Source organism: Porites lutea, chromosome 3, assembly GCF_958299795.1.
Source record: "Porites lutea chromosome 3, jaPorLute2.1, whole genome shotgun sequence".
Taxonomy (NCBI): Eukaryota; Metazoa; Cnidaria; class Anthozoa; order Scleractinia; family Poritidae; genus Porites; species Porites lutea.
In genome coordinates, this window is record NC_133203.1 from 50,364,908 (window position 1) to 50,390,627 (window position 25,720).

Sequence of the window (25,720 nt, forward strand, 5' to 3'; positions counted from 1 at the left end):
TTGGCTGTTACCATTCCCCCTACCCCCGGGCAAACCCCGGGACAAGTTCAGCCCTTTGGTCCCGGGAGTGAGAAATTGTTTGAAGCAGTTCTTTCGCGGGGATATAAAATGGGTGAGGCAAATCAATGAAAATATCTTTTCTTTGATTTTGAGAAGTACGTGCAAGTACGTGTCATTTCTCGCGCGGTTTGTACAAATGGCTGCGGACTTCACGACTACGTATTTTGAAGGGAAAACGCAGGAATTTGTCGGAGCTTTTTCTTCCTTTTTCGTTTTCAAACTTATTAATCATAACTACATTATGACATGTATTATCAATAATGCTTTCAAAAAGATGTACTCATAAAAAGCTCCGAAGACATAATGAGGTCAATCAGGAGCTCACGTAAATCCCCGGGGTTATGCCCGGGAGGGGGCATGGTTAAAGGTCAAATTGAACCGTGCGCAACGTCAATACTCAGTAGCTCGATTGAAAACGCTTGCCACCCAGTCTGTTCGACTTGTTATGGTTCAATCCGTGCTGATCAAATTGTCAGAAAACTTGCCATTTTTCTCTCATTGCAAAGAAAACACTGTTCTTATCATAGGATTATAAAAATGTTAAAGTGGGTTAGGTTAGGGTTAGGGTTAGGGTTTTAATGTTAAAATGAGGGTCAGACCTGAAAAAAAAAGCCTGCGCCCCAGGTACATTCCGGGGGAGGGGCACTCCCTATAATGGCCTATACAGGGAGGCTTAGCCTTAAAGTGGTACCTTTTTGAGGATTCAGGTAAATGAAACTAGGGATTTCGTACTTGAAAGGGCAGAGAAATATGTCATTTCGGCCTGTAAAAAAGCCCGGAAGGGGAGCAGGGATGGCGCAGTGGTGAGAGCACTCGCCTTCCACCAATGTGGCCCGGGTTCGATTCCCGGACTCGACGTCATATGTGGGTTGAGTTTGTTGTTGGTTCTCTTCTCTGCTCCGAGAGGTTTTTCTCCGGGTACTCCGGTTTTCCCCTCTCCGCAAAAACCAACATTTCTAAATTCCAATTCGATCCGGAATGCTCGAGCGTTTAATACATGAGCCCCTGGCTCGGGAGATTGGGCAACCACTCCTCACGGTATCGAGCTTAAATAAAATTGATTGATTTGATTGATTGATTGAGAAAACGTTCTGGTTTGTAATTCATTCATAAATTTCAAAGACAGCGCATTTACAGCAGTTTAAATGGATGTAAAGTTCTAAACTTGGTATATAAAGGCGTATTATTTGTCAATGGAAGACACACGAAGTCAAAAATGGTATATAAAAGGGTAAGGGGTTACACCTCGGAGAGGAGCGGAGCCGTAAAAAAACTTTGTTGAGTGACCCCCCTGGCTACTTTCCTTCCTACGCTTTAGTCTGAGTGAGAACCGGAAAGAGTATCAGAATAGCATGTACGTGACGGGTGGAAGAAAGCAGTGGAAAAAACAGTTTTACGGAATTTACATCGAGAGATCGGAATTATGACGCAATATGATAAGGATGGAGCTTACCGAACAGGTATCAGCCATTCAAAGTGATTTTTTGGGTGGAGAGAACCAACGATGCAAGTATTCGCAGGCCAAGTAACTATTTATTTAAGGACCGCAGCATATAGAGTATACCTACTGGGCGTTACTGGCAAGTTTAATCGCCTCACTGGGGTAGTACCAGAATACCATACCACACTATGAGTAGCGTGCCCCCACCCCCCACCCCCCACCCTAACTGCTGTCGTTAACTGAAATTGAATACGAGATTCGAAGAGAAATTGCGAATATCGATCTTTTTTTTGCGGTCATGTAATACAGCATCCTCTATTTATTAAATACTTGTTCTAGTTGAGGCTACATTTATATTCATACCAATCGCCGTGTATCATCGACATCAGACAACAAAGTTCAATAAACCAGAGGTTAAATGATAAACATATTTTATGGACAAAGCGCTAAGCACATAAACAGAGGTTTAATCAACATTAAAACAAGTATTGCACATTGAGTACAAACTGCATATTCCATCGACAGGCCTTGTCGGCCCTCAGTAGTAATAACACACCAATATTTATTGAAAAAGTAGCCATTTTCTCGCAGTCTTTCTATTGACTAAATAGCTAAAAATACTTAAGCAAGGTGCAATTCGTTTTCAAAATTTCTAGTTGATAAATAGTCCTTATTATGGGCAAAAAGATAGTTACAAATAGATGATTAAGTTGACCAGACATGACTGACAAAAAGTGCATTCAAAAACCACACAGATCTTGTTTCAAGAAGTTCGCTAGTTCTCGTAAGTAAAAAAAGTTCTACCCTTATTATTTTGCTGAAGTATTTGTCAGTTATTTAGCCCCAACTGCTGCTTTCATTAATTCTGTTGTCATACTCTTTGGGCGTTCGATTGGGAAGCCCAGCGCACGTGACCACACCAATGAAGCTAAAACACCAAGCGCCCGTGAAACACCAAACAGTACTGTGTAATAATTCATCTCCTTTAAGCCATAGAACTGAAACACCAAACAAACAAATAAATTAAAAAGATACTTCAATGACACCTGCCCACAATGCTAACGCTCTTCTTTGACCCAAATCATGATCAACTGCCTCAAATAATAATAATAATAATAATAATAATAATAATTTTTTTATAAAATGAAAAAATTTTATTGACAACAATGCTAACTATTAAAATCCTATTTACAATAAATTCGCTTCAAAAAAAGAAAAAACTATTCATTCAAAATGCTATTTACAATTCCTGTCGATTTAAAAAGCACTTAATTTAGCTTAGAAAGAGTTAATTTAACTAAGAAATATTTATTCGAATTAAAAACATTTCATTTCAATAAAAAAAAACTGTCAGCCTCTAAAATTCAAAAGTTTCTTTCAACTGTTTAACTAATAATAATATTATTAATAATAATAATAATCGACAAGATCTGCAATAATGTCGAAATCGAACCACGCCTTCAACCCCTGGACAACGAGCGATTTCATTTGAGGAGCGCTGTTACAAGTTCTGAGGCTAGGTTGGACACTGAAAGCGGGAGGTTTCTGGGCAAGAGGAGTTACGGCATTTTTTGATGTTAGAGTTACGCACGTCAACTCCAAGTGTTACCAGAGCAAGCCAACATCGGAAGTGTTCAAAGAGCAAGAAGAAGAGAAGAAGCGCAAGTACCAGCAGTGGGTGTTAGATGTAGAAATGGGTTCGTTTACGCCTTTAGTGTTTGGAACCAATGGCGGAATGGGAAACGAGTGTCAGCGGTTCTTAAAGCATCTCGCAGACAAGATAGCTCAGAAAGACACCGAGCCTTATCATGTTGTAATCACTTGGCTCAGGACACAGACCTCGTTTGAACTCTTAAGATCGGTACATGCATGCGTCAGAGGTTCGCAAACGCCGTTTCGTAGCAAGCTAGAGCAATCATTAGACTGTAAAATAAATGTCGCTAGTGCGGATATCTGAAATACTTGTCTACATGCTTTTATACTTAGGGCTTTTTATGGACACTGGTTTAGCCGTCATTAGTATAATTCGATTGCAGGATCTTAATATCTCTGCATAATGGAATTCTTAATTTTATAGAATTTTAAACTTTTATTATTAATTATATCTATTTCCTCTTCTTTTATGTAAGGTTAAGTTACTTCTATTTTTAGAATTTGTAAATGAATAGTTTTTTCTATCTTCACTTATAATATACAGGATTGTTTTTGTTCTCTAATGAAGGACGAGGGGTTTCTTTTGTAACGGATGGAATTGTAGATAGTGTTTTTGATGAATTAATTAGATTTTTTGTAACAGCAGGTTGATTGTAAATAGGATTTTAATTGAGGTTTTGTAATAAAGATTCTTTTGTTATCATTAAAATTTAATAATAATAATAATTATTATAATAATAATTATTATAATATTATAATATAATTATAATAATAATAATAATAATAATAATAATAATAATAATAATAATTATTATTATTATTATTATCATTATTATTAAAAATGTTACTTCCGCTCCCTGGTGTACATCTCTGACACTTCTTTTCCCCTTAGGAAAGTGTTGGAGACGTAGACCACGGAGTGCAAGTAAAATGAAGGACGCTTCTTGGCTTCCCTAGGCAACTGGTTGTTATTGAAAGAAATGCAGTTTTATTCTTGTACAGCAGCAAGATAATTCTGTACAGTACAACTCATTGTAAACAGGTTGCCAGCAACGTGTAATAGAAAAAAAATTATAAAAACTATTTTCAGAGGTTTTTGTTTGTACGCACGCTATAACGTTTCATTAACTGTATAACTAAGCACTTACATGCACATTTCACATCTTTTCCTTTAGTAAACATAAAATTATTAGTTTTCTTTAAGTGTTCCCTCGATATGAGCTGGTTAGTGTTTTTGCAGGTGATCAACTTGTTATTTTCGGATATTTTCCTGTTATTAACCTGCATCAGCATGCCCTTGTGTGCAACAACACCAGGATATGCCTGAAATGTTATGTTTAGATATAATATTCTAGTGTTGAAAGGTCAATGTACAAATGCGGTATTTACCTGCAATAACACGCCACTGTGTGCGTCAACATTTGGCCATGGGTTCTTGGCTTTTCCTTGCTCCAATAAAACATCGGGGACAATTTTTAGAAGCTGGCCACAAAGTTTGAACAAGGGGTCATCAGGTAGATGCTTCAGAGCAAAAACCCGCTGAGCTGTGTATCTTGGATCTGTCTGCCTCAAAACAGCATGTCCAAAACCTGGTACAACTTGCTGTTAAAGTAACCAAAAATTTATGTAGTAACCTTTAAACAATAGCCCATTTTACAGTTACAGATTGAAACAAGGCTAGAGTTGACCTTGATTTGATAAAAACCCTTCCTGCCTTCTTAAGTAAATCATTTTCTTATGCTTACTAGATTTTTAAGCATAATTTCCATTAGAAAACAAGGGAGGTTTGTATCTAAACAAGCTCAACCTCAGCCTCACACTCACTCGAAGGCTAGGGTACTCAACCCACAACTGTAAAATGGTCTGTTATTGAATGAGGCTGACTATGATGTGAAGGGGGTTGTTATAGGCTGAGGTGGATGAAAAGCCTTCAAACTCACAATTCTTTTATTATTCATTCAAAATATTTCATGTTCTTAACAACCTTACCTCCTCCCCGAATTTCTTCAAAACATTTGTCAGTTGCTCGGCAGAGTTTTAGGATTTAGAGAGATTTCTTTTTCATATGGATACTCCTCAAAATGTATATGGCATCCATCTATCAAGATTTTTGCATATTCCTGCATTTCATCAGTTCAGTTTTTAACCAATAAGTTCAGCTAATTTACCCTCGGACATCCAACATTAATTTACTTTTTTCAGATTACTCTTGCATAACATCTAGGCTACCATGCCAATACCTGAAATTGAAGTTGCTATCTTACATTCAAGGAACAACCTATTAATTAGTGTGAATATTACCTACATCTTCCAAATATGGTAAGTACCGGTTGGCTATGATGGAGCAAATCACAAATGGCAAAATATTTTGAATGAAAAATAATAATAATAATTGTAATGTTATGAAAAATGATGTAAATAGGCTTCACATACCATAAAATTCTGAAAATAAGCCCCGGGGCTTATATTTTTCAAAGGCCCTTTTTGGGGGGCTTACTTTTGGAGGGGCTTATCTATGGAGGGAAATTTGCGTTTCAAAATCGATTGGGCTAACTTTATAGTTGGAAGTAAATTTACCGTTTTTGCTTTGTTTTACTTTGTATTTGAGAGTAATTTTCCATGTACCAGCCCCCAAGGGGCTTATATTTGGAGGGGCAATTTAACGGAAGATTTTTTGCGTCACTGGTTTGGGGGGCTTATATTTGGAGGGGCTTATACATGGAGGGGCTTATTTCTGGAATTTTATGGTATGTCTAACTGAGTCAGCTTTGAAAAGTAGAAGTTTGATTCATCAGGAGTTTCAAATGTTGTGATAAAAAATTATTGGACTTTTATTGTTACATTAAAAACTTACCCCACTCTTTAATGTTGTCTCCACAAACTCCCGAACTCTCTCATCAGTTGGGTCTTCTCCAACTTCTTTCAGCATGTTTGTGATCCAGATTAAAACTTCCTGCATTACGATAAAAATTTTGTATCAGGTTTAGAGGGCTTCATACATGTGTGTACCAGTACAGTTTGCAGCAAGAAGAATGATAGGTAAGCCCTTGTATTTTTTTAAAATGTACACATATAACATCCAGACTAGCTACTGGAAGTGAAAGTTTTAATGCATAATTTTCTTGGTAGTTCAAGTGACCGGTCTTCACAACATAAAACCTTGGAAGTCTATTCATGGTTTGCATTTAATCAGTTGTGACTCCTAGAGAAAACAAAATGGAAACTCGTGTTTCCATGAAGCAAGTAGATGCAAGTGACTGCAAAAAATGAGATAATTCTGAAAGACTCTGCAGCAAACTTAAGGGTGCAATGTCATAAATTATATTCTGTGCAAAACAGATTCCCTTTTTGCACTAGTGTAGAAATATTATCACTAGACCCTAATTATGTATAATTCCTTTAACGTTATTAAAGTGAAGGGATTTAGGCTCTAACAATCAATGGTAGCCTTAGAGACTTTATAAGAACTGTTAAACTGGTTTCGGAAATCTACGATGGTTTCCTTCGTCAGTTGCTTTCGGTGGTTAGTGCTAGTGCGCTTGTGAGCAAAAGAAAGTGACTTAAGAGTGGAAAAAGGATGTGCTGTTAGAGAAAGTTTGTTTGTTTGTCTGTTTGTGTGTTCTTTTGTTAGCAGTAGGCCATAGATGCTAACTGAACGCATGCAAATTTGTTAAAACTTCATAATGGCTTTTAACACTGAGTTAGCCCTTTGAAAATGTATCTAAAAAGTCAACAACAAAGGCGAGTCTAACTTTGACTTTAGCACAAATCTTGCAACTCAATTATTGGAGTGAATAACACAGGGTGGTAGTGTAGTTTTATAACTAAGTGACTAAGGGTCGATTTCCAGTGACGTGTAATTTTTACATCAGATTCCGTAAGTGCGTAAAATTTACGTTTGCAAATAAAATGGAGGCAATGCATGAAAGGTTGCTTGTAGGCGTAAAAGTTGAACCTTGCTCAACTTCCTGTTTAAACTCAGCACTTTTTATCTTGCCTCTATCATTTTTACATGATTAAAATTTGCATGTGTTAACATGTGTAGCCAAAAACGCATCAGTGGAAATCAAACCAAAGTGTAGAAATATTTTCACTCGACCCTAACCATTGTGGTGGCATCACGAAATAATAATATCGTCTGTTTTCTCAGGGCATGTTTTACAAAATGATGTAGTTACCTGATTAGCAAGACCATGCAGTGGTCCAGCCAGGCCATTCATTCCAGCAGCAAGACACAAATATGGATCTGATAAAGCACTACCAACAAGATGAGTGGTATGTGCACTGACGTTACCTCCCTCATGATCAGCATGAAGAACAAGGTAAAGTCGCATCATTTCATGAAACATGGGGTCTTCAAAACCCAGCATAGTGGCCAAGTTATCTGCCCAGTCTTTATTGGGGTCTATGGGAGCAACTTTTCCATCCTTGAAGACATTCCTATAGATGTAGGCTGCAACGGTTGTTATTTTGGCTGTCAGCTCCATGGCATCCTCAAATGTATACTGGAAAACAGAAAAGATGGTCATAGTTAACAACAACCATGGACAAGGGAATACAACCACTCCACAAATGGCGGGTAGTTTTATACTCTTTTCTTTATGTTGAAATTAGCTTCACTAACCTCATTTAAGACAAAGAATTATACTGTTTTGAATTTTGATCCTGAGAGGGAAGATACAGTAAAGCTGATTTTAACATAAACCAAAAAATATTTAACGAAGCTGCTGTTTTTGGAATGGGTCTATACAATGTAGAACATGGGTTATATTTCAGTTCTAATCAACCATGGGAGCAGGAGAATTCAATGTAAAAACAATCCCCAAACGTTGACATTTTTGTCCTATATCCAAGTGTCAATGGCCTTTCCAGACTAGTGGGATCATAACCGCCTACTATCCTTAATGTCACACCATGTGTCAAGGTGTCAACAAACGACAAGTAAGATTTTTTCTGACAAATGTGTATCATTAATAGGTGAACCTGACAATTAAAATTGCTCATTGCAACGGTACTACAGAAGTCAGGGTTCAAATCCTGTCAAGCCTAAATTGTTCCAGGCTTTCATCAGTTGCATACAAAACTGTACTGATTGTTCAGTTGATAAATATTTCTCCTGCACTCTGAATATTATTAAACCTCACATATTAGAAATTTTTAAAATTAATGACAACGTCAGCAAGTCATTCCTTTAAACAGCAAGTCATTGCTGATTTTACCTCCCAGTGTTTAGCTTTATGCACTCCCTGTGCATAAGCCTTGGCAAATTGGCTCTCTGTGTTCATGGCTGTGATGGCAGCACTGAACTGACTCATTGGGTGCATGGTTTCTGGAAAGTTGTTTAACATTTGTACAACATGTTGTGGCAAGTCAGCATGGGCTGCCCACTCTCTCGACAAATTGTCAACCTGTGAAAAAAAAGGAATAAAAGTTGCGAGTCAATTTTATGCCCTTGTTTCAATTTTCTTTTCCTGTTGTATATGGTAACAATGGTCATCATTTACTTTAGAACCAAATGGAGAAAGCTTAAAGGAGCTGTGAAATTCAGACAAATTAGGTAATTACAAAATGCCCGTTAAATTAAGAGAAACATAAAAATAACCGCTTAAAACATTAAAGGAAGGTTAAAATAACACAGCAGAAACAACAGATTCCACGGAAGGGCAAAAGTGAAGAAGATTGAATTGGATTGAAATAAGGGTTTTTGAAAACTGAGTGTTCAGCCCAACAGTTTTTCAAAGTTGATCCCTGCCGCTTGCAACTTTAAAAATAATGCTTGGGAGACGTATTTGTTTGTCTCGGATCTCTGATTTTGTCATTTACATGTAATTTCTTTGCTTACATTAAGTTCCATAGCGACCGAGGGTGAGTAATTGGCAAAATTTTTACAAAATGAAGTGGGTGCCGTGACACAGCCCCTTCAATTTCCACATTACTGAGCATTAGAGAGGTAGGGATTCTGTGAAGTTTTAAAGTTTTGATGAGACACAACTGTTGGAATTACATAAAGTATGCTAATTTATGCTGTTCAATGAAAATTTCTGATGGGCTAATTTCACAATGAACTTTTGACATGCGTTTGACATATTAGTTCTGTTCTGTTGTTCTGTTTTCTCTCTTGCTACATGAAGTGTAATGCAGCAAATCTCCAGCAAGCCCAGTTTTACATGTAGATACAGTGTAGCATTCCCTGAAAATGAGGTATCCATTAAGTGCACATTTTAAATGGTATCACAACTTTTCCTATGGGCAAGCAGCTTTTACTTTCTTGTCTAGTTCACCAGGAAACTTGCTATAGATAAAAACCACCTGGCCAGACCAGTTCAGTCATGAAGAGAATTTCACTGTTTGTCAGGGCTGTGCAGAACGGCGGCAACCGTTTGGAACTGGTCTGGTAAGACATTGTCCCCAGGGGCTCTTCTCGCCATTCTTTACTTTTCTTCGTGACATATTTTTCCGCTCGTTTAGACTTTCCCTCGCCCCCACTATCTGCCCCTGGGTCTCCGAGGATGACATCAGGCCAGTGAATATGAAAAGTATCTTGGCCGGCAGGAAAATCTACTTATCTTTGACAACTTGACCAAAGCTTTCCCATGCCGTGGCAAGGAAAGGTAAAGTTAAGTAAATCAACTAACCTGAGCTTTGGTTGGAATTTCACCAGTCATCAGTAACCAGAAAATCCCTTCAGGCAACGGCTCTTCGCCACCTTCAGCCTTTGGTAAAAGCTACATACACGAAACATCCAATACAGTCAGTACTAGTTACAATAATTATATTGTAAATCCAGAAGGATAAGCCATACCTTTCTCCCTAAAATTTCAATGATGCTACAATTTAAATGTTTTTTTTACCTAAAATTAAGCAACATAACCATTGGTTGAGGACACTTTTACAACAATAATTGGTCATGGCTCATTACCCCGTAAAGCAAGGCCTTCACATTTTGTCCTCTCACAACAAGATGAGGACATTGCAATTACCAAGAAAATCTCCTACAACATCAACACATGACAGAGATGCAGGCATGGGTCTCTTATCCCTTGATTTCTCGCTTACACATTTCGCCTTTACACTTACATGTATGGCATGCCCTCCACTTGCTCCATGTGCTTTTAGGCTGTCTGTTTGGATGTATTGTTATTTTTTCCAATTATTTGGTTCCTAGTTTTTTTTTTGGCCAAAGCAGCACTTGGCAGTTGTTGTACTAATTTTTTGATCATCACGATTGTGAATTTCATCTGAAGAGAAAAAATATCAGGGGGGGCTTTGCTTCTGTTTTTGTTTGGCCATTTAAAAACAATAATAATAGATACAGCCATGAAGCTGCCACATTGCATCCCACAATGCATTCCACTTCAAGTTGAACCCAGACTTTTACCTGCCAAGGGCACCTTTAGCATTTACCTTCCATTCTTTTTTAAGCAAGACAATTCTTCAGTTTTTTTTGGTCATGTTTAGTTCCTTTTAGCACAATACAAACATATCAAGGTGAATTTGTATAACCTATTTCATATTATGCTATTGGGGCACATAATATTGTCATGACCAGCTTGCACAGACACAAGCAATTCTCATTGAAATGTACAATGACTGGATGTTTCCAAATCAAATGGTAGTTATCTGAACTAAGAATATTCTGTATCAGGCAAAGAAACATGGAGGTGCATGAAATATGCATTGTTTAATTTATTTATCTGCTCCCTACTGACAAATCAAGCCAAACCTTATCCCATAATATTATTGTTTAATATTTTACTTACTTCTTGGCACTGGGGAATTGTATAACCTCGGAATTCAATACCCTAGACACACAAAAAGGGAAAATTAAGTTTCCAACTAAGACCGCCCTAAACAAATTTAGTCAACTGTAAGTCAATGTTATCAAATAATTTTCACCCTCAAAGATGCTGGATTGCCAACACAAAAAGAGCCATCCTAACTTAATGATATATGTGTGCCAACCAAAAAATTGCAATATTATCAAAGGAAATCATCTACTTATGCTGAAATTTTTTAGTTTTGACCAGTGTTCTCCCATAATTTTAGCTTAGAAGGTAAGGGGCCATTCTTGACCAGTAAAGAAAGAAACTAGTCAGTAATCTGAGAGAATAGCTGTGTATACTTTTTGTTTTTCCGTATTTACTTTCTTTTCTTGTTAGGATCGGCTTGGGTCATAACTTGCATATTCTTTGAAACAAGTTATTTAATAAAGGGCTTAGTTTTATTGTTTGTCTCACAATTGTCACTTTGATATTGATCGCGACGTTTCAACCACACACTGCAGGTCTTCATCACGCGATAGAGTCGATTTACTGAGTTGAGCTATTTCTACCACCATCGTTGTTAGTGATTGGTGCATCACAAACCTCAAGCTTGGTGGGTTTCGATCCAAAGCATTGTTGGGATTGTGAGAGGAAGAAACTGATCCCTCCGCGGTGCGCTGTGGTACAGGTCGGTTGACATGTTGTCTGAGTGTAGGCATCCATGATTCAGGAATCTCAATCCCACTGTCCCTGTTGATATTGTTAGGGTGAAGTCTTCTGTGGATAGCCTCATCAACTCTGCGAGAGTACCAGTGAGGGTCTCGGTCAATACACTTAACTTTGTCCTAGAGTGGATAATGCCCGGTCTTATTTGCGTGTTCAGAAATGGCTGAAGTTTGAGTTCGTGAAAGCCATATATCCCTGTCGTGCTCTTTAATCCGTTCATGCATGCACCTTCCTGTTGCACCAACGTATACTTTGCTGCATTCACAAGGAATCATATACACTACTCCATCTTGTTTTCGTGGATCCACAGGATGCTTAGGTCGCACTAAGTGCAATCTTAGTATCGTATTGGATTTGAAAACAGATCGTACACCATGCTGTTGTAGGCAACGATGAAGTGGTTCAGAAGCACCTTTGACGTATGGCAGAACTGCTGTGGATTTAATTTCGGTTGCAGGTTCTTTGTCAGAGGCCCGTCGGTTCTTGGATTTTGTGATGTTAGTTATAAAGGAATAGGGGTATCAGTTGGAGACAAGGACAGAAGTTAAATGCTTCTTTTCCTCAGAGGTTTCAATCAATCGTACAAACACTTGACAACACCGCGTTTAACCGATTGAGGATGGTGTGAGTCATAAGACAGTTACTGATCAGTTTGTGTACGTTTTCTGTTAAGATTTGTAGTAAGGCGTCCTTCTGAATCTTTTATGATTAATGTGTCAACAGAATTCCCCTTCTTGACGCACCAATCATTAACAACCACGGTGGTACAGATAGTTTAACCCAGTAAATTGACACTTTCGCCCGATGAAGACCTGCAGTGTGCGGTCGAAATGTTGCGATCAATAGCGAAGTGACGATCATGAGACAAAATTAATGATAAAACTAAACCCTTTATACATATGATTAATATCTTTATGGCAACTTATTTAATTTTAGTAACACTTCAAGTGGTTGCAGGCGGTAAGAAGTGTTGTTTTAAGTGGTAAATTTTACCGGTTACCGCCTGATAAGGAGAACACTGTTTGACTTGCATCTACACGTACGTATAAATCGTGGATGTTATCCCCTTTTTCCATCACATTTTATGGGATGCCCATTCAGATTTTTTTGGTGGGTGGGGGGCAGCAAATGGCATCATTGCCATGTACATGCCCTTCAGACCTTGCAATGTTGTTATACATCAACAGTACATCACATAAATTAATTTAGATTCCTCTTAGGTTCTTTTAAAGTACAGATGTAAGTTTGTTTCTTTAATTGAGAACTAACCTCATTTGGATCTAAGTGTGATGTCTCTGTGATCAAGCCTGTAATACCTCTCATTCCTCCATAAACCTTGAAAACAAGCCAGATGTTAATACAAAAGGAGTTTTATGACTCTTTCATTTTCAGAAGCCAAAATCTTTAGGTATTCTAAGCACCCATTTATTTCAGAATAAGAATAAATGGAATAAACTCTAAAAATTAATCACTTTTTGGTTTTTTATTAATTATTATTTCATTGCATTGCAGTTTCCGTTGCAGGAGTGCATTTGGTAATATTTTCAACAAGTTTACAATTAAATAGCATCCTTTTACTTTTTCTTATAGTCAGACAGCAGATTACTGTGACTGTAGTTACTGTTTCACGACAGTAGAGTTGGAGGTCAACAGTGTTTGAAGATGCGAAAGAGGGGTACATGTCGTTATATACGTGTAGGCCATCTCAGTAACAGGGTTGCCACTCATCAGAACGTTAAAAATTCCTTGACTTTTCCCCGACTTTTCACAGACCTTTTATTAATGAAAAACAATCAATGTTTACATTTGCTTTCGCTTATTTTGCAGGCTGTCAATATTTTTCTCTTCATTTTCAACCTCTTTCTGCTTTTCGCGTAAGAGGAAGAAGAAATTTGGAAGAAAGCATTCAGAATGAAAACCACTGACCACAACTACTACATACAGGTGTATGTCAGGCGTAAAGTGTCAAATTGATTGCTGTGCTTGCTTTACAGCATACTTTTCATCTTTTCTGAAAGAAAATGCATTTCAAAGTGTCGAAGAAAACTTATGAACTATAAACTGGAAAACAGAATTCCCTGACTTTTCACTGACTTTGACAATAGCAAGGATTTTCCCTGACTTTTCCCTGACCTTGAAAAATTTTTGTTTTTCCCTGACTTTTCCCTGGCAGTGGCAACCCTGAGTAAGATATCCACTGGTCATGTTAATCATTTAATGTAGCCAGCTTCTTTGATACTTTCTACATTCAATGCATACTTTACTAAAAAACATGTAGCCAGATTCTAAGAAGTATTATTGAACATTTATTTCACTGCGGACCCCGTAGCCAAGGTTTATCAGTAAGCTTTTATTTACATATGGTCAAACAATCTCAACAAAAAATTTAAATGGCAAACAATTAGAGCTGAGGAGGGCAACTGTTGCTACAATGTACATGTAACTTGTACAATCAATATAGTTTTCCAACTATACTGGATTTCTAAGGAATCATTTCTCTCTTGTGCCCTTGTGTTGCCTCCACGGCGACATTTTGAAATGAGTCACGCTGGGATTCAGCCATTTGATAATATAGTTTGACCACAATGCATGATGGGAGGATGGTAATATCCTTCTTTTGCTAATGTCTTGTTGAACTAAATTCATTAACTTTGAAATGTATTTTTTTAACAGGATTTGTGGTCCTGTGTAATTTTTTGTTTCATTTATTGCTGACTTGATACTAGGTACACAATAGTCTAGTTTTTGAACTGCAAAAACTCTTGCTAAAAAAATAACTAGGTTCTAAGGTTGAGTTTATTAAACAGAGAAGATGCATTACGATTTAGGGAAGTAGGAGCCAAGTTTGACTTATGATAAACTGGCTTATAAGTGACACCTGAATTCAAGTTTTCATGCTTCTGCAGAACCCATAACAAAGATCAAGTTTCACTTCACCACAGTCCAAGCTAAGGGATTTTCATCAGAAAACAAGATGTCTCATATCATCTAGAAATACTACTCGTTTTTTTTTTTCAGTTCTTGGTTAATGGTAGGAGAAACAAGTCATATTTTCAACAGGATTTACCTAATGAATAACAACCACATCACAATGCGTTTGTAAGAGATAACAGAGCATAACCAAGCTGGGTTAAAATAGTTAATAATCGTTAGAACGTTCCATTGTTGTCAGCGTACTTTTTCTGTTGCCACTTGTTACATGATGTGGTCCACTTAAAAGTGAAGTGATTTTTACAATGCTTCCAATAATTGATAAAAAAATTATTATTTCACTGTTTTACACCTTTCGGAGCAGATAGTGGTGATAGAATCGTAAAGCGAACGATGATGCAATTGTCACAATAATGACATGAAGTGTGAAATGTACCTGGTCAACGGTATACTCCCCCAGAGATCTGTCTCCATATTCCTTCCTAAAATCTGCCACTTCTTTTTGTTTTTCCGGTACAACTCGATAGAGGGTCTCCCTCAAGTTCTGCAAAACAAGAGAAAAAATAGTAATGATAAATCCCTTGCCAGTATATAGGCTGAATAATATTGATAACAGTAGTCGAATGAATATAACCTAGTACTACGAATTTCACCATGCGCAAAGCTACAATAGTATGTGACGAACCTGAGTCTCTGTTTGTGTTGACTGAAGCCGTATTAAGGTTCTTATTATTCCTTGCTGAATTATCTGCTGTGAAAAAAAGATGCAATCAAAATATTATCTCTACATAATGACAACACCGGTAAGCCTATATAACATATACCACGGACAGAAGACCTCAAACACACCACACATTGAAGCAAGCACATGCACAAATCTTTTGCGAGCAGATCTGAGCAATGGCACTCAACTAATTATAAACATAATCAATGTAAATAAACCCACAGTGTTTTGTCCAAGTCTTGAAAGCTGTTTACAAGTCCTTAAGACATTCATTTTGTTGAATCCTATAATATAAACTAACAACTACAGCAGTTCGTTTAAGTTCCTTCAACCTTCGCTCAGCCAAGCTACCATATCATTACGTCACAACAAGACGAGAGAGACTGAACACAACAGGGAAGCCTCCAAGGAACTTCCGGTTAAGAGCACGTGACAGACTGCAAGCGTGAGTCAAGCGTGAGAGAGATAAACAGCAACACTCCACGAAAATTACACTGTATTTCGAGACGCCTTTTGTCTTAGTTTCTGGAACTAAGAATGGCCGAGAAAGTGCAGAAACAATCTTCAGATGATTCGTCTTTTAATATAATTACGTAAGTACATTTTTAGGTATGGATTTCGTGAAATGTGGAGTGAAACTTTGATCAATGTCCAGCTAACACAGATTGATATATTTTTGTAGATATGAGATTTATTGATTGCATGATTTTAATTTCAGACGGTATATCCGTTAAAGTATATCTTGCATATGACCGAAGCAGAATAACTTTAGGGACCCATAACTTTAAGCCTGTCTCATTGGACTCTAGCTTACTACGAAATTAAGTTGCGCAATGTTTTCTTCATCCTAGCCTAGGCCTGTAGATGTAACCTTGTAATCTGCATTTCTTCTAGGTTATTTTCTTTCAAACCTGTGAGAATGTATGAAATGTTATTTTAGTCAAATATGTGACGCGTTTTTAGAAGAAGTTTAGAGGGTTTTGTCCAGAATCAAAGTATACAACTAGCCCATAATAGCTCTATTGTTCATAACTTGACAGTGCTGACCGATTGACCTGAGATCTTTTGGGGGACTTTTGATTGATGTATCGGCCAACATCTGTGTTGACTGTCAATCGATATATCGGCCTCTATGTTGGCCAATACTTGCTCGACTCTCGGCCAAGATGTTGGTTGACAGTTGACCAATAATTGGTCAATATTATATTCAATATGATATTCGGTCGCTACAGTCTATTGGTCGATACTTTGCTGAGGAATCGTCAGCATATCACCGACACTTGGCCAATGTAATGGCCGATACCTTGGTAGAAATGTTGGTTGAAATGTCGGTCGATGCATCAGTCGAGTGGCAGTCTAGTATCGGCTGCATATCGGTCGAGACGTGGCTAGTACTTGACCGCTACAGTCTATCAGTCCATAGTTGGCTGGTACTTTGCCGATGGATCGCCGATTTATATATAGCGATAGCGATTGTCGACTGATACACGACGAATACCTTACTGATAGTCATCCAACAGTTCACCGATACACTGGCAACACACTACCCATGATATCATGGCCGAATGTCAGTCGATTTTGTTGGCTTATCCTTGACCGAGAGTTAAACATCACACGGTCAACATATCGACCGACTGTAGGCAATGCCGATTGTCAACCGATACACCACCAATACCTCACCAGTACTTGACCAAGGATGCACCGATACATTGCCAACATGCTGCTGATGCTATCTGTCGGCCGACACTCGACCGACAAGAAAACGACTCTCAACCGAGATGTTGGTGGATACTTGGTTGACCGTCTACCGTCTCTTGACGGACATCTCGGTTGAGAGTCAACCGAGTATCGGACACAGCAGCCGATACATCGATCGGCAGTCGACTCATATGTCAGCCGATACATCAATTGACAGTCCCCCAAAAGATACATGATCCTTGACCTGTTTATCTTGTATGTTTTTGTTTTTCCAGTGAAGGTCTCAGGGGAGTCACCCCTTTGTCTGTTCCTAAATTATGCTTAGATAACATAAAATTAATGATCTAATAAGCACCCTCTCACTAGCTCGCTCCATTAGATGCCCCACTCTAATAAACCCTGGAGTAGTCAACTGAACAAAACCAAACCAAAAATCAATCAAACTCAATCAAACCCAGTCAGTTCATTGTTGTTCGATTGGTTCAGTAATTAAACATTATCGAACTAGAGCTTTTTGGGGAGTTTAATTAAAATCTTTATTGTCAAATTAATTCAAAATCAATAAATATACTCTGGCATTACTTAATGGTGATAGCGGGCATAAGACTCACACTTCAACTTTAAGAGTCAACGGCCAACACTTACTGTGAGAGCTAAACCCCTATCTCTCCTTTACTTCTAAACAATAAACTTTTTATTGACACTGACAGCAAAACAGTACTCAAGAAAGCCTTTAACTATTGCTTCCAGTTGTTAGTTTCATGCCGGGTTTCACGTTTTCCGTTCACTCCATCATCTTGCCTGTATATTCATGTTTGTAATTGAAGCTAACACATAACTTACATGCATTTGTTAACCGCAACATACTTATACATACAGCTGAGTAGTTTATTTGTTGACGCAGGTCAGTTTATGTTTGAAACCAGATGAAACTGGTTTTATGTATGATTGTTGAAACTTCAATTTTCAAACATTTGATTATGTTTGATTGTTAAAGTGGTTGATTTCCAGACATTTGATAAATGTGTTTGATTGGCAAAAGGTTTAGGTAAGTTTGATTGTGTTTGATTACTGAACGCAGTCATAGTCAATCACATGCTTGGAGTTCAATTGAGCTTGATTACCAAATGTTCAACTGACTATGCCGGGAATAAACACCTCCTGTTTAATAGACTCTTCCTCCCGTGAAAAAAAGTATACACTGAGAAACAATCAAAGTTTAACAGGAAGGTAAAGGGTGATTCAGATTCTTAAGACGAGTACGACTACAAGTACAAAATTTTCTCAATACTACGTAGTGCTCGCACGAGAACCAGCATCGTTTTTTGGCGGGATAAGGTGGTAGCCATGGTCATTCTACTACTGCAAGTTTTAGTGAGAATGTTGTGCTGGAAAAAACAAGATATCAAATGTTAGTAATTTTATCATTTTGCAATCAGAAAAGCACTTAACCTCCTTCACTAAAGATAACTGTGCTAACTTTTCTAGTGAAATATGGTAAAATGAAGCTTTCCGGGAAGTCGACATTTTGAGAATGCAACAAAACTTTGGGTCAAATCTCGTACTCATAGTTCTCCTCGTCCTCAAATGTAAAGGTCTTTAATAATAATGGGGCACCTGCAGCTTTCAAGTCCAGTCAAAGCTCCCTTAAACTAACACTTTCAAAAAGCAGAAAAAATTGGCTGCCTTTTCGGATTGGTTTTTATAAGCAAGAGTTCAAACAGAGTTATGTTAAGGAGGAACAGGATTACATATAGTGCTCTCTACTAACACTTTTTTAAATAAGACTTGAATCTGAGCTTTAGATGTTATTTGTAAGTTTGCTTATCTCAGCTGTCTTATACCTCTAGTGAGCTCAGTTCACAAGTGGAAGAAGAAAACACGGCGGAAAATACTGTTGTGACAGAGTCCACCCCACTTGTTATCCATGTTATTCATCGTAGTGATGATCATGAGAGAACCGGAACTGTTTTCTCGTCAATATTTACTCTGGTATCAACTATGGTTGGAGGAGGAATCCTGTCGTTACCATTTGCATTTCAACAAGGAGGATTTATCTTGACATCTGTGATTTTACTTTGTGTATTAATGGCCTCCACACATGGAGCATTTTTAATCATTAACAGCAAGAGATATTGTCAAGGGAAAATCAAGAATGTAGAGGATGTGGCTAACGTAGCATTCGGAAATAAGGGCAAGGTGTGTATGACAGAGAATTATAGGGGACCTTAAGCAATGACAACGTTGATGTACCAGACATCAAAAATTGCAACCAGAAGTTGATGTACCAGACATCAAAAATGGCAACCAGAAGTTGATATTTTTGCTCTTTTTGTGCACTGACCCGTTCAATTTGTGCAGTGGGAGTTAAAACAAAGGCATTCAGTTTCATTGTGTGAAACAGAACCTTTCCATCAAGCAAGACATCAAATTTCCGGTTGCTATTCATGACTTCTGGGCCATCGATGTTCTTGTTACTTAAGCTGTGTAATGTTTGTAAAGTAAATTACATGCACACAGGGTGAAACAACCACATTCTATTACATTAATTTTGTATTTTACTGACATTACATTTGGTTTAGATGTGTCATTATTGTCCCCTTGTATGACTGTATGGAGGCCGTGCCAGGATAAATTGCGACAAGCGACATGACCCAAAAAGTAGCAAGAGAGTGTAAAATGAAATCGTGACAACAGACAACCTCCCTAGGCCAAATTGCGACAGTGACAGCGAAGCCGAGAATAAGCGACAAAGAACGGTGGTTTGGCTGATTTATCACCAGTCTGAATGCTAAGAAGAAGTAATTTTAATCAATTTTCCTTGCGCTTCAAAGAACATCTCTTGTCAGTAAGCTTCAGTGGACCTTCCTGTGAAATTGTGTTAATTGTGAATGGCAATGTATAGGTGTTCGATGCTCAAAATGTTAACTGAGAAATTGCAGAACTGTAATAGTTTCTTTACCACACATTGTTATCGCCCTTTTCTAAGATTGTGACAAAGACAAAGAATTTTCATTCAATTTCCAACAGGGACGTGAAGAATTTATAAACACCAACACGAGACGTTTTAAAATCCAGACAAGAGACATGGGTCCCCCCCCCCCCCCCCCACTCCTGGCAGGGCCTCTGTATGATTAAGGTCTAAGGCAGGATTTTTGAGGCAGAAGATCAGAAAAGCTATTATTTGCACTTGCCATCTTCTACTGCACCAAAGGGATTTAACTTTAAGGCCAGGAAGATGAGCCAGGTGATTTCATGCATTGTTTTGTTTTGTGTTTGGTTAAATTCAATGTATTTACTGGTAGTGGGGTAGTGCATTTGTTTTAGAGCTTTTTCCTTTCATCAGATTCTTACACAAGTTGTCTTCATCGTAACATTGTTCCTGTGTTCAGTTGCCTACTGGATTCTGATAACAGACCAGGTAAGAAGGGGCAACCTTCAAATTGTGCCTTGTACAGGGACTGGAAAAGATTTTGTTGTCACTAAAAATGTAACAATAACCACTTTATTTTGGTATTTCCATTTATACATGATTTTACCAAACATAAAGGAAATACAAAAGGAAAATTAGATCTACTTATTTTTTTAGGAAACAACAAATCAATCCATTTTTAAAGCCAATTTTTATATATTTTTTTTCTTCTCTTAATATAATAACTATATCAATCAGTATTATTAAAAAGATACCGTACTTTTTCATAATTGTTAAAATTTTAGAAGACGTCAGTTTTGTTTTAGAATCTTGTCAAAGACGGGTCTTTGTCAGATCTTCATAATAACAAATATTATTGTCCTCAAAAGGCAGTGGCAAATTCAGATGTTCAAGTCTGAGTAGGGGTCTGCTCAACCAGTACCTAAGCAAATTAATTAAAAGATTTTTTTCCAAGTCCTATTCTCTGTTTCAGTCTGGGCTATGAATAGGGAGGGGCCTTGATCCTCACTGACCACTCCCATAGACCCACCAATGCTTGTGTATTGTTTCTCTTTATTATTATTCTTATTGCTGGTCTTCATCAGGCAGTGGCCTCTCTAATGCCTCGGATCAATTTCTACCAGTAGAAAGAAGTTAAAAATTTTAAATCAATAACAAAGTAACTACATGTATCATGAGACAAAAGATAAACAACCCTATCAAAGCCGTTTTTTCTGGTAGAGATAGTGCAGGACATGCATGTACTGACACATGCGTGTACTTTATAAAGGGTGTATGCTTATTATTGGGTCGTTCTTGTAATACTTTGCTTTTGACATGGTTCTGCCATAATTCATATTTTTAGATTGAGCCAATTATTGTGTTGCTTGTTGGTCATCATTCTTTCTGGTCAAAGAAGATTGTAATTCTGACTATACCAATGCTAATTATCTTCCCAATTACATTACTGAAGAGTTTGAATGCACTCAGATTCACATCTGTTCTCAGGTATTGATAATGATGTAATTTTTTTGTGATACCAGTACAGTGGCAATAGGAAATCATATACAGGGTACAGTTAACTCTCTAAGACAGACATGAATGCAGAGACTGACACTTAATGTCCATCTTGGACCGAGAGGCAACAACAACAACATCAAACCACGTATCTCCACAATAACTTTACATGGTCTAATGTATTCTAAGTGAAGGGTTTTCTGAAAGAAAGGTGTGTGGTTTAATAAGAGAAAGTTTATTAAATGAATAAGTAAATACATTATCCACGTAGTGGTTCTCAGTGTACCTTTCCTTGTCAAATATGGAATTTGGTAATGTTGGCTTTTGAGGAGATGGGAAAACCGGAGTACCCTGAGAAAAACCTCTGAGAGCAAGGGAGAACAATAAACAATAAACTCCACCCATATAATAATTCATCATGTATGCTGGATGCATGCAACATATGAATCTAGTAAATGGCCATACTCTTGATGAATTTTTTGTAGCTCAATGGATCAAGTGCTACCCTGCTAGCAGAGCTACTCTACCTTCTTTTTATCATGGGCAGAAGAAAGTATTCTCTCACCAATAATAAACAGAAAGTCAACTCTGCTAACAGGGACGTTGAGTGCCTGCCTGGGATGTGGCAGGTCATTCAACTGGTTTAATTCCTGTTAGGGACCCATGATGTTTCTGTCCTAAGTTCATCTCTTGATGATCATAACATCTTTTATAGGTTCTGGTTGTTTGTTGCTTTTTCATGTGATAGTTTTTCTGCCAACACACAATCAGATCACCCACCTATTCTACTACATGAAACTTCCTCCTCCATAGGCTTTCGTAAGGGTTAATGGGGAGCACGGAACAAGACGTGAGAAGCGTGAGAGACAGATGATAGGAACGACTGCAGAGCAGAGCCCTTTCCTTAGTTAACTCAAGCATCCCCCAAGAGTGAATGATAATTAGCAGTTTTATCTTGCAGTGTTTTGTGTGTGGTGTTCCTCGCCTGTGTTGTCATTTTTAAATCAATAAAAAATGACATTGGTGGCCCTGTGGATAATCCTAAGAACCCTGTGCAGTGGTGGCCTACAGACTTTGGTGGTTTCCTTACTGCAATTGCTATCTCCGGACTGACTTTTTCATGTCATTTTAACATCCTTCCTATGCATGGTGAGCTGCAATACCAAACAAGAGCAAACAAGAGGATTGTTCTCTATACAGCAATGGCAATCAACTATATTCTGAATGTTCTTGTCAGTTTCTTTGGATTTTTCCAGGTGAGATCAAAAGTAGTATGGAAGCCTGGACTGCTTTAATACTTCTTTACTGAGAGGGCGTCTTGTTAAGATCAAGGTTTAAGGTTTCAGGGAAAATGCCCACCTACCCCTCCCCTAAGCTAACATTAACACTTACTTCTCATTCAGGGCAAAATGTTGGCTTAGGGGAGGGGTAGATGTTGATTTGAGAGGGAATACATTAGCCCTGATGACTATTGTCTTTATCTCATGCATAAAATGTGGCAGAATAATAATTATAATGAATAATTAATTATTCATTACTTTGTGGAAGAATACATTAACGCAATTGACGTCTGCTCTCCTTGCCTTTTGTCCTCATCTCATGAATATAATAATAATAATAATAATAATAACACTTATATAGCGCTTATCCGCATGCGTTCTAAGCGCTTTACATCCATTCTATTACAGTATGACTTAGAAATATAAAAACAAAAGATTAAGTAAACTAATTTAGATTAAAAGCGCATTTAAAAAGGAATATAAGGCGGTGGAATCTCATTAAGATAAGGTCACATGCTTTTTTAGGGTCTTTAACCCATTTGATAGGTTTTCTAACTATTTCTAGGTCCAATGAATGGCCTTTTTAAATAGAGAAACAAAAAAAGAACCAAAAAAATCCTTGGTGACTGTTCTTCTTACCTGAAATACAAAAAATGTAGAAGACACTCTTGTGCGGGAAAAGGTCCCATATGACATACCTTCAGTAAAGTAATCAGTGAAAGGAAGGCTGGTATGGCATATACATATGTGCACATTCCGAAAATTTTTCTGTGCTTTACCGCAGCCTTGTAAATGTCCTGTGGAAGACTTGAAGCAGTTGGAGCATTGTATCAAACTGGTTGTTGAGGGCTGGATATTAAACAGCAAAGACTATTTGAAGTTAAGATATTGACGCAAGCCTTAGAAAACCCCGATTTCAAAACTATTCCCTGTTTTTGGCCAGCATTAACAGTGGTGTTCTTTTTCAGTTCAGACAATTCATCGACCAGGACATTACAAAGAACTACCGCCATGATGACGTACTTGTTAACATTGGTCGAGTGGCTCTCGCATGTACGCTTCTGCTTAGTTTTCCACTGCTCATCTTTCCGTGCAGAGCCGTCATTAACAGGGTATGGAAAATTAATACTGCTGAATATGAGAAGCCCGATACCAAGGCGTTGCTTTTTTTACTTTGTGCTCACAATTCAGGCTTCGCCTAGCCTGTTCCAGGCTCTGAGATAGTGGGGAAGACACGAAAGAAAAGGGCACGCGAAAAGTTGGCGGGGCGGGAAAAGTGTCCTCCCGTTTTAATTTCGTGTTTGCGCTTTCTCAATTCAGCGGACTCGACTATCTCGGAGTCTTGAAAAGGCTAGGCTTCGCCCTTCATCGGTAGACGCAACCGTTTCTCAGTCTCTAGCGCGAATGACGCGCTCGCTCGCTTTTAAAAGGAGGAGAGCGCCTAGGAACTGAGCAGATAGAAAAACTTTAACTACAGGGAACCACACGGCACAGAATAAAACTCGGCCGTTACTTCTTTTGTTATGGGATCTCTCTTTTTCGGGGCTTGTCATGGCCTCCCACGCAGACGCTCTTAGGACTTTATCACGCTACAAAACCTTCACATTTTATAATTTTTTGCCTGACTAAAACTGTCCCTCTGCCTTAGCCCCAGAATTACAATTACATTGAGGTGTTTTGAGCTAGTATAGCACATGCTAACGAGGGAAGACATACAGCGGACGCTAAACGCAGCAAAAATAAACAATAAATAACGAGAAAATGTAATTTAAATCAGCTGATTTAAAACGAGAGAAAGAGACACGAATTGGCGAAACACAAGGGGTGGAGAAAATGCAAGAAAACAAACTACTGGCAAGGGCGAGGGCGTGCCGCAGTGGATGATAATTTTATTTTAATGTCAGTTCAGTTTTTTATTAGACAATAATTTTATAGAAGGCAGTTAATGATTTTATTCTTTTCAAACAGTTGATTTGGCGAATAGAGACCAAGACCCTTCTTCAATCTCAGCCTTCCACGACGTCACGCTCGCTAGAATACTTCAGTAACGCAACAGGTACAGGCCCCTCAAGGGTCACGTGGCTGGTGGAGACTGGACTTTTAGTGTTTCTTGGATATATCCTGGCGTATTACATCCCACAGGTCAGTTGATTCGTTCCTTCGTTATCAATAGTTATGAGATCTTCTAAAGCGCTTATACCATAAAACAATATAATTCCCTTTAGCCAGAAGCCCCTAACCAAGAACGAGCAACTCCCATACCAGGCCTTATTTCGCGGCGTTTTCACGGACCGGCTTAGAGCTTTTTTCCCATAAAAGCCTATGAGCGCAGTCGAAGTATAAGGTGTGAAAAAGAAAAATGAAAAGGTAAAAAATACCACTTTGATGTCTGTACGTTTTGCTGGCTGGTTTGTGGCACTTAAACAGGTTATTTGAAATTCGAGTCAAGTACGTTCTAAAACTGTACTGGGCCCGGTTCCTGAAAGTCCGTTTAGCACTTATCCAGGATTAAAATTTTGTTCCACTTTTTGTATTTACCTTCCTATACATTGCCTAGAGAATAATTTGTGTTATCATTTCTCTTTTTCGAAGTAAAGGCACAACTGTATTTTGTAAACTCGAGCTACATGTTCTTAGACAAGAAAACCTTGCTTAAATTTCGCTTAATCCTGGGTTAAACTTAACCATGTTTCGATGAAAACGCTTGGACAAGAACACGTGTACATGGAAGTTACTCGCTCCGGGTTTGAGCTCCTGCTTTTGCGTTTTGTAATTCCCTTGAACCCCACCCCTCCCTCTTTTTATGCCTTCCACCCCCCCCATCCCCCCCATCCCCCCATCCCCCCATCCCCCCCATCCCCCCTATCCCCCCATCCCCCCTATCCCCCCATCCCCCCTTCCCCTATCCCGCGTTCCCTTTGTGCTGCCTTTTGACTGACACTCGATGTAATACAAATGCTATAAGCTTGTGTTCATTTATTTATCGCAGGTTGCTATGGTGTGGGGATTTGTTGG

The 25,720-nt window shown here is 38.2% G+C and overlaps 2 protein-coding genes across 3 annotated transcripts in view; one reads left to right on the top strand and one right to left on the bottom strand.

Annotated features, from left to right (window-relative positions):
* Nucleotides 1–1,915: 1,915 nt before the first annotated feature.
* LOC140931382 (citrate synthase, mitochondrial-like) lies at nt 1,916–15,662 on the bottom strand. 2 transcript variants are annotated; one of them, XM_073381188.1, is made up of 11 exons: nt 15,521–15,662; nt 15,260–15,325; nt 15,011–15,118; nt 12,913–12,978; nt 10,915–10,956; nt 9,790–9,879; nt 8,374–8,562; nt 7,333–7,659; nt 6,009–6,107; nt 4,544–4,756; nt 1,916–2,499 (listed from the first exon to the last, which is right to left on the bottom strand). In XM_073381188.1, the coding sequence occupies exons 1-11, from the start codon at nt 15,569–15,571 to the stop codon at nt 2,335–2,337; spliced, it is 1,416 nt and encodes a 471-aa protein (XP_073237289.1). In that variant the 5' UTR covers nt 15,572–15,662; the 3' UTR covers nt 1,916–2,334. The 2 variants fall into 2 exon arrangements, with proteins under 2 accessions (XP_073237289.1, XP_073237290.1); XM_073381189.1 differs by having other exon boundaries at nt 15,260–15,322; nt 15,521–15,661.
* A 97-nt stretch (nt 15,663–15,759) lies between these two features.
* LOC140931381 (solute carrier family 38 member 6-like) overlaps nt 15,760–25,720 on the top strand; it is an 11,408-nt gene continuing 1,447 nt past the window's right edge. The window contains exons 1-8 of the mRNA XM_073381187.1: nt 15,760–15,891; nt 18,847–19,195; nt 20,343–20,417; nt 21,274–21,416; nt 22,387–22,681; nt 23,674–23,817; nt 24,674–24,847; nt 25,695–25,720. The exon at nt 25,695–25,720 is cut by the window's right edge and continues 1,447 nt beyond it. Coding sequence (XP_073237288.1) covers nt 15,836–15,891; nt 18,847–19,195; nt 20,343–20,417; nt 21,274–21,416; nt 22,387–22,681; nt 23,674–23,817; nt 24,674–24,847; nt 25,695–25,720 — 1,262 coding nt within the window. The 5' untranslated portion in view covers nt 15,760–15,835. The remainder of the gene's footprint in view (nt 15,892–18,846; nt 19,196–20,342; nt 20,418–21,273; nt 21,417–22,386; nt 22,682–23,673; nt 23,818–24,673; nt 24,848–25,694) is intronic.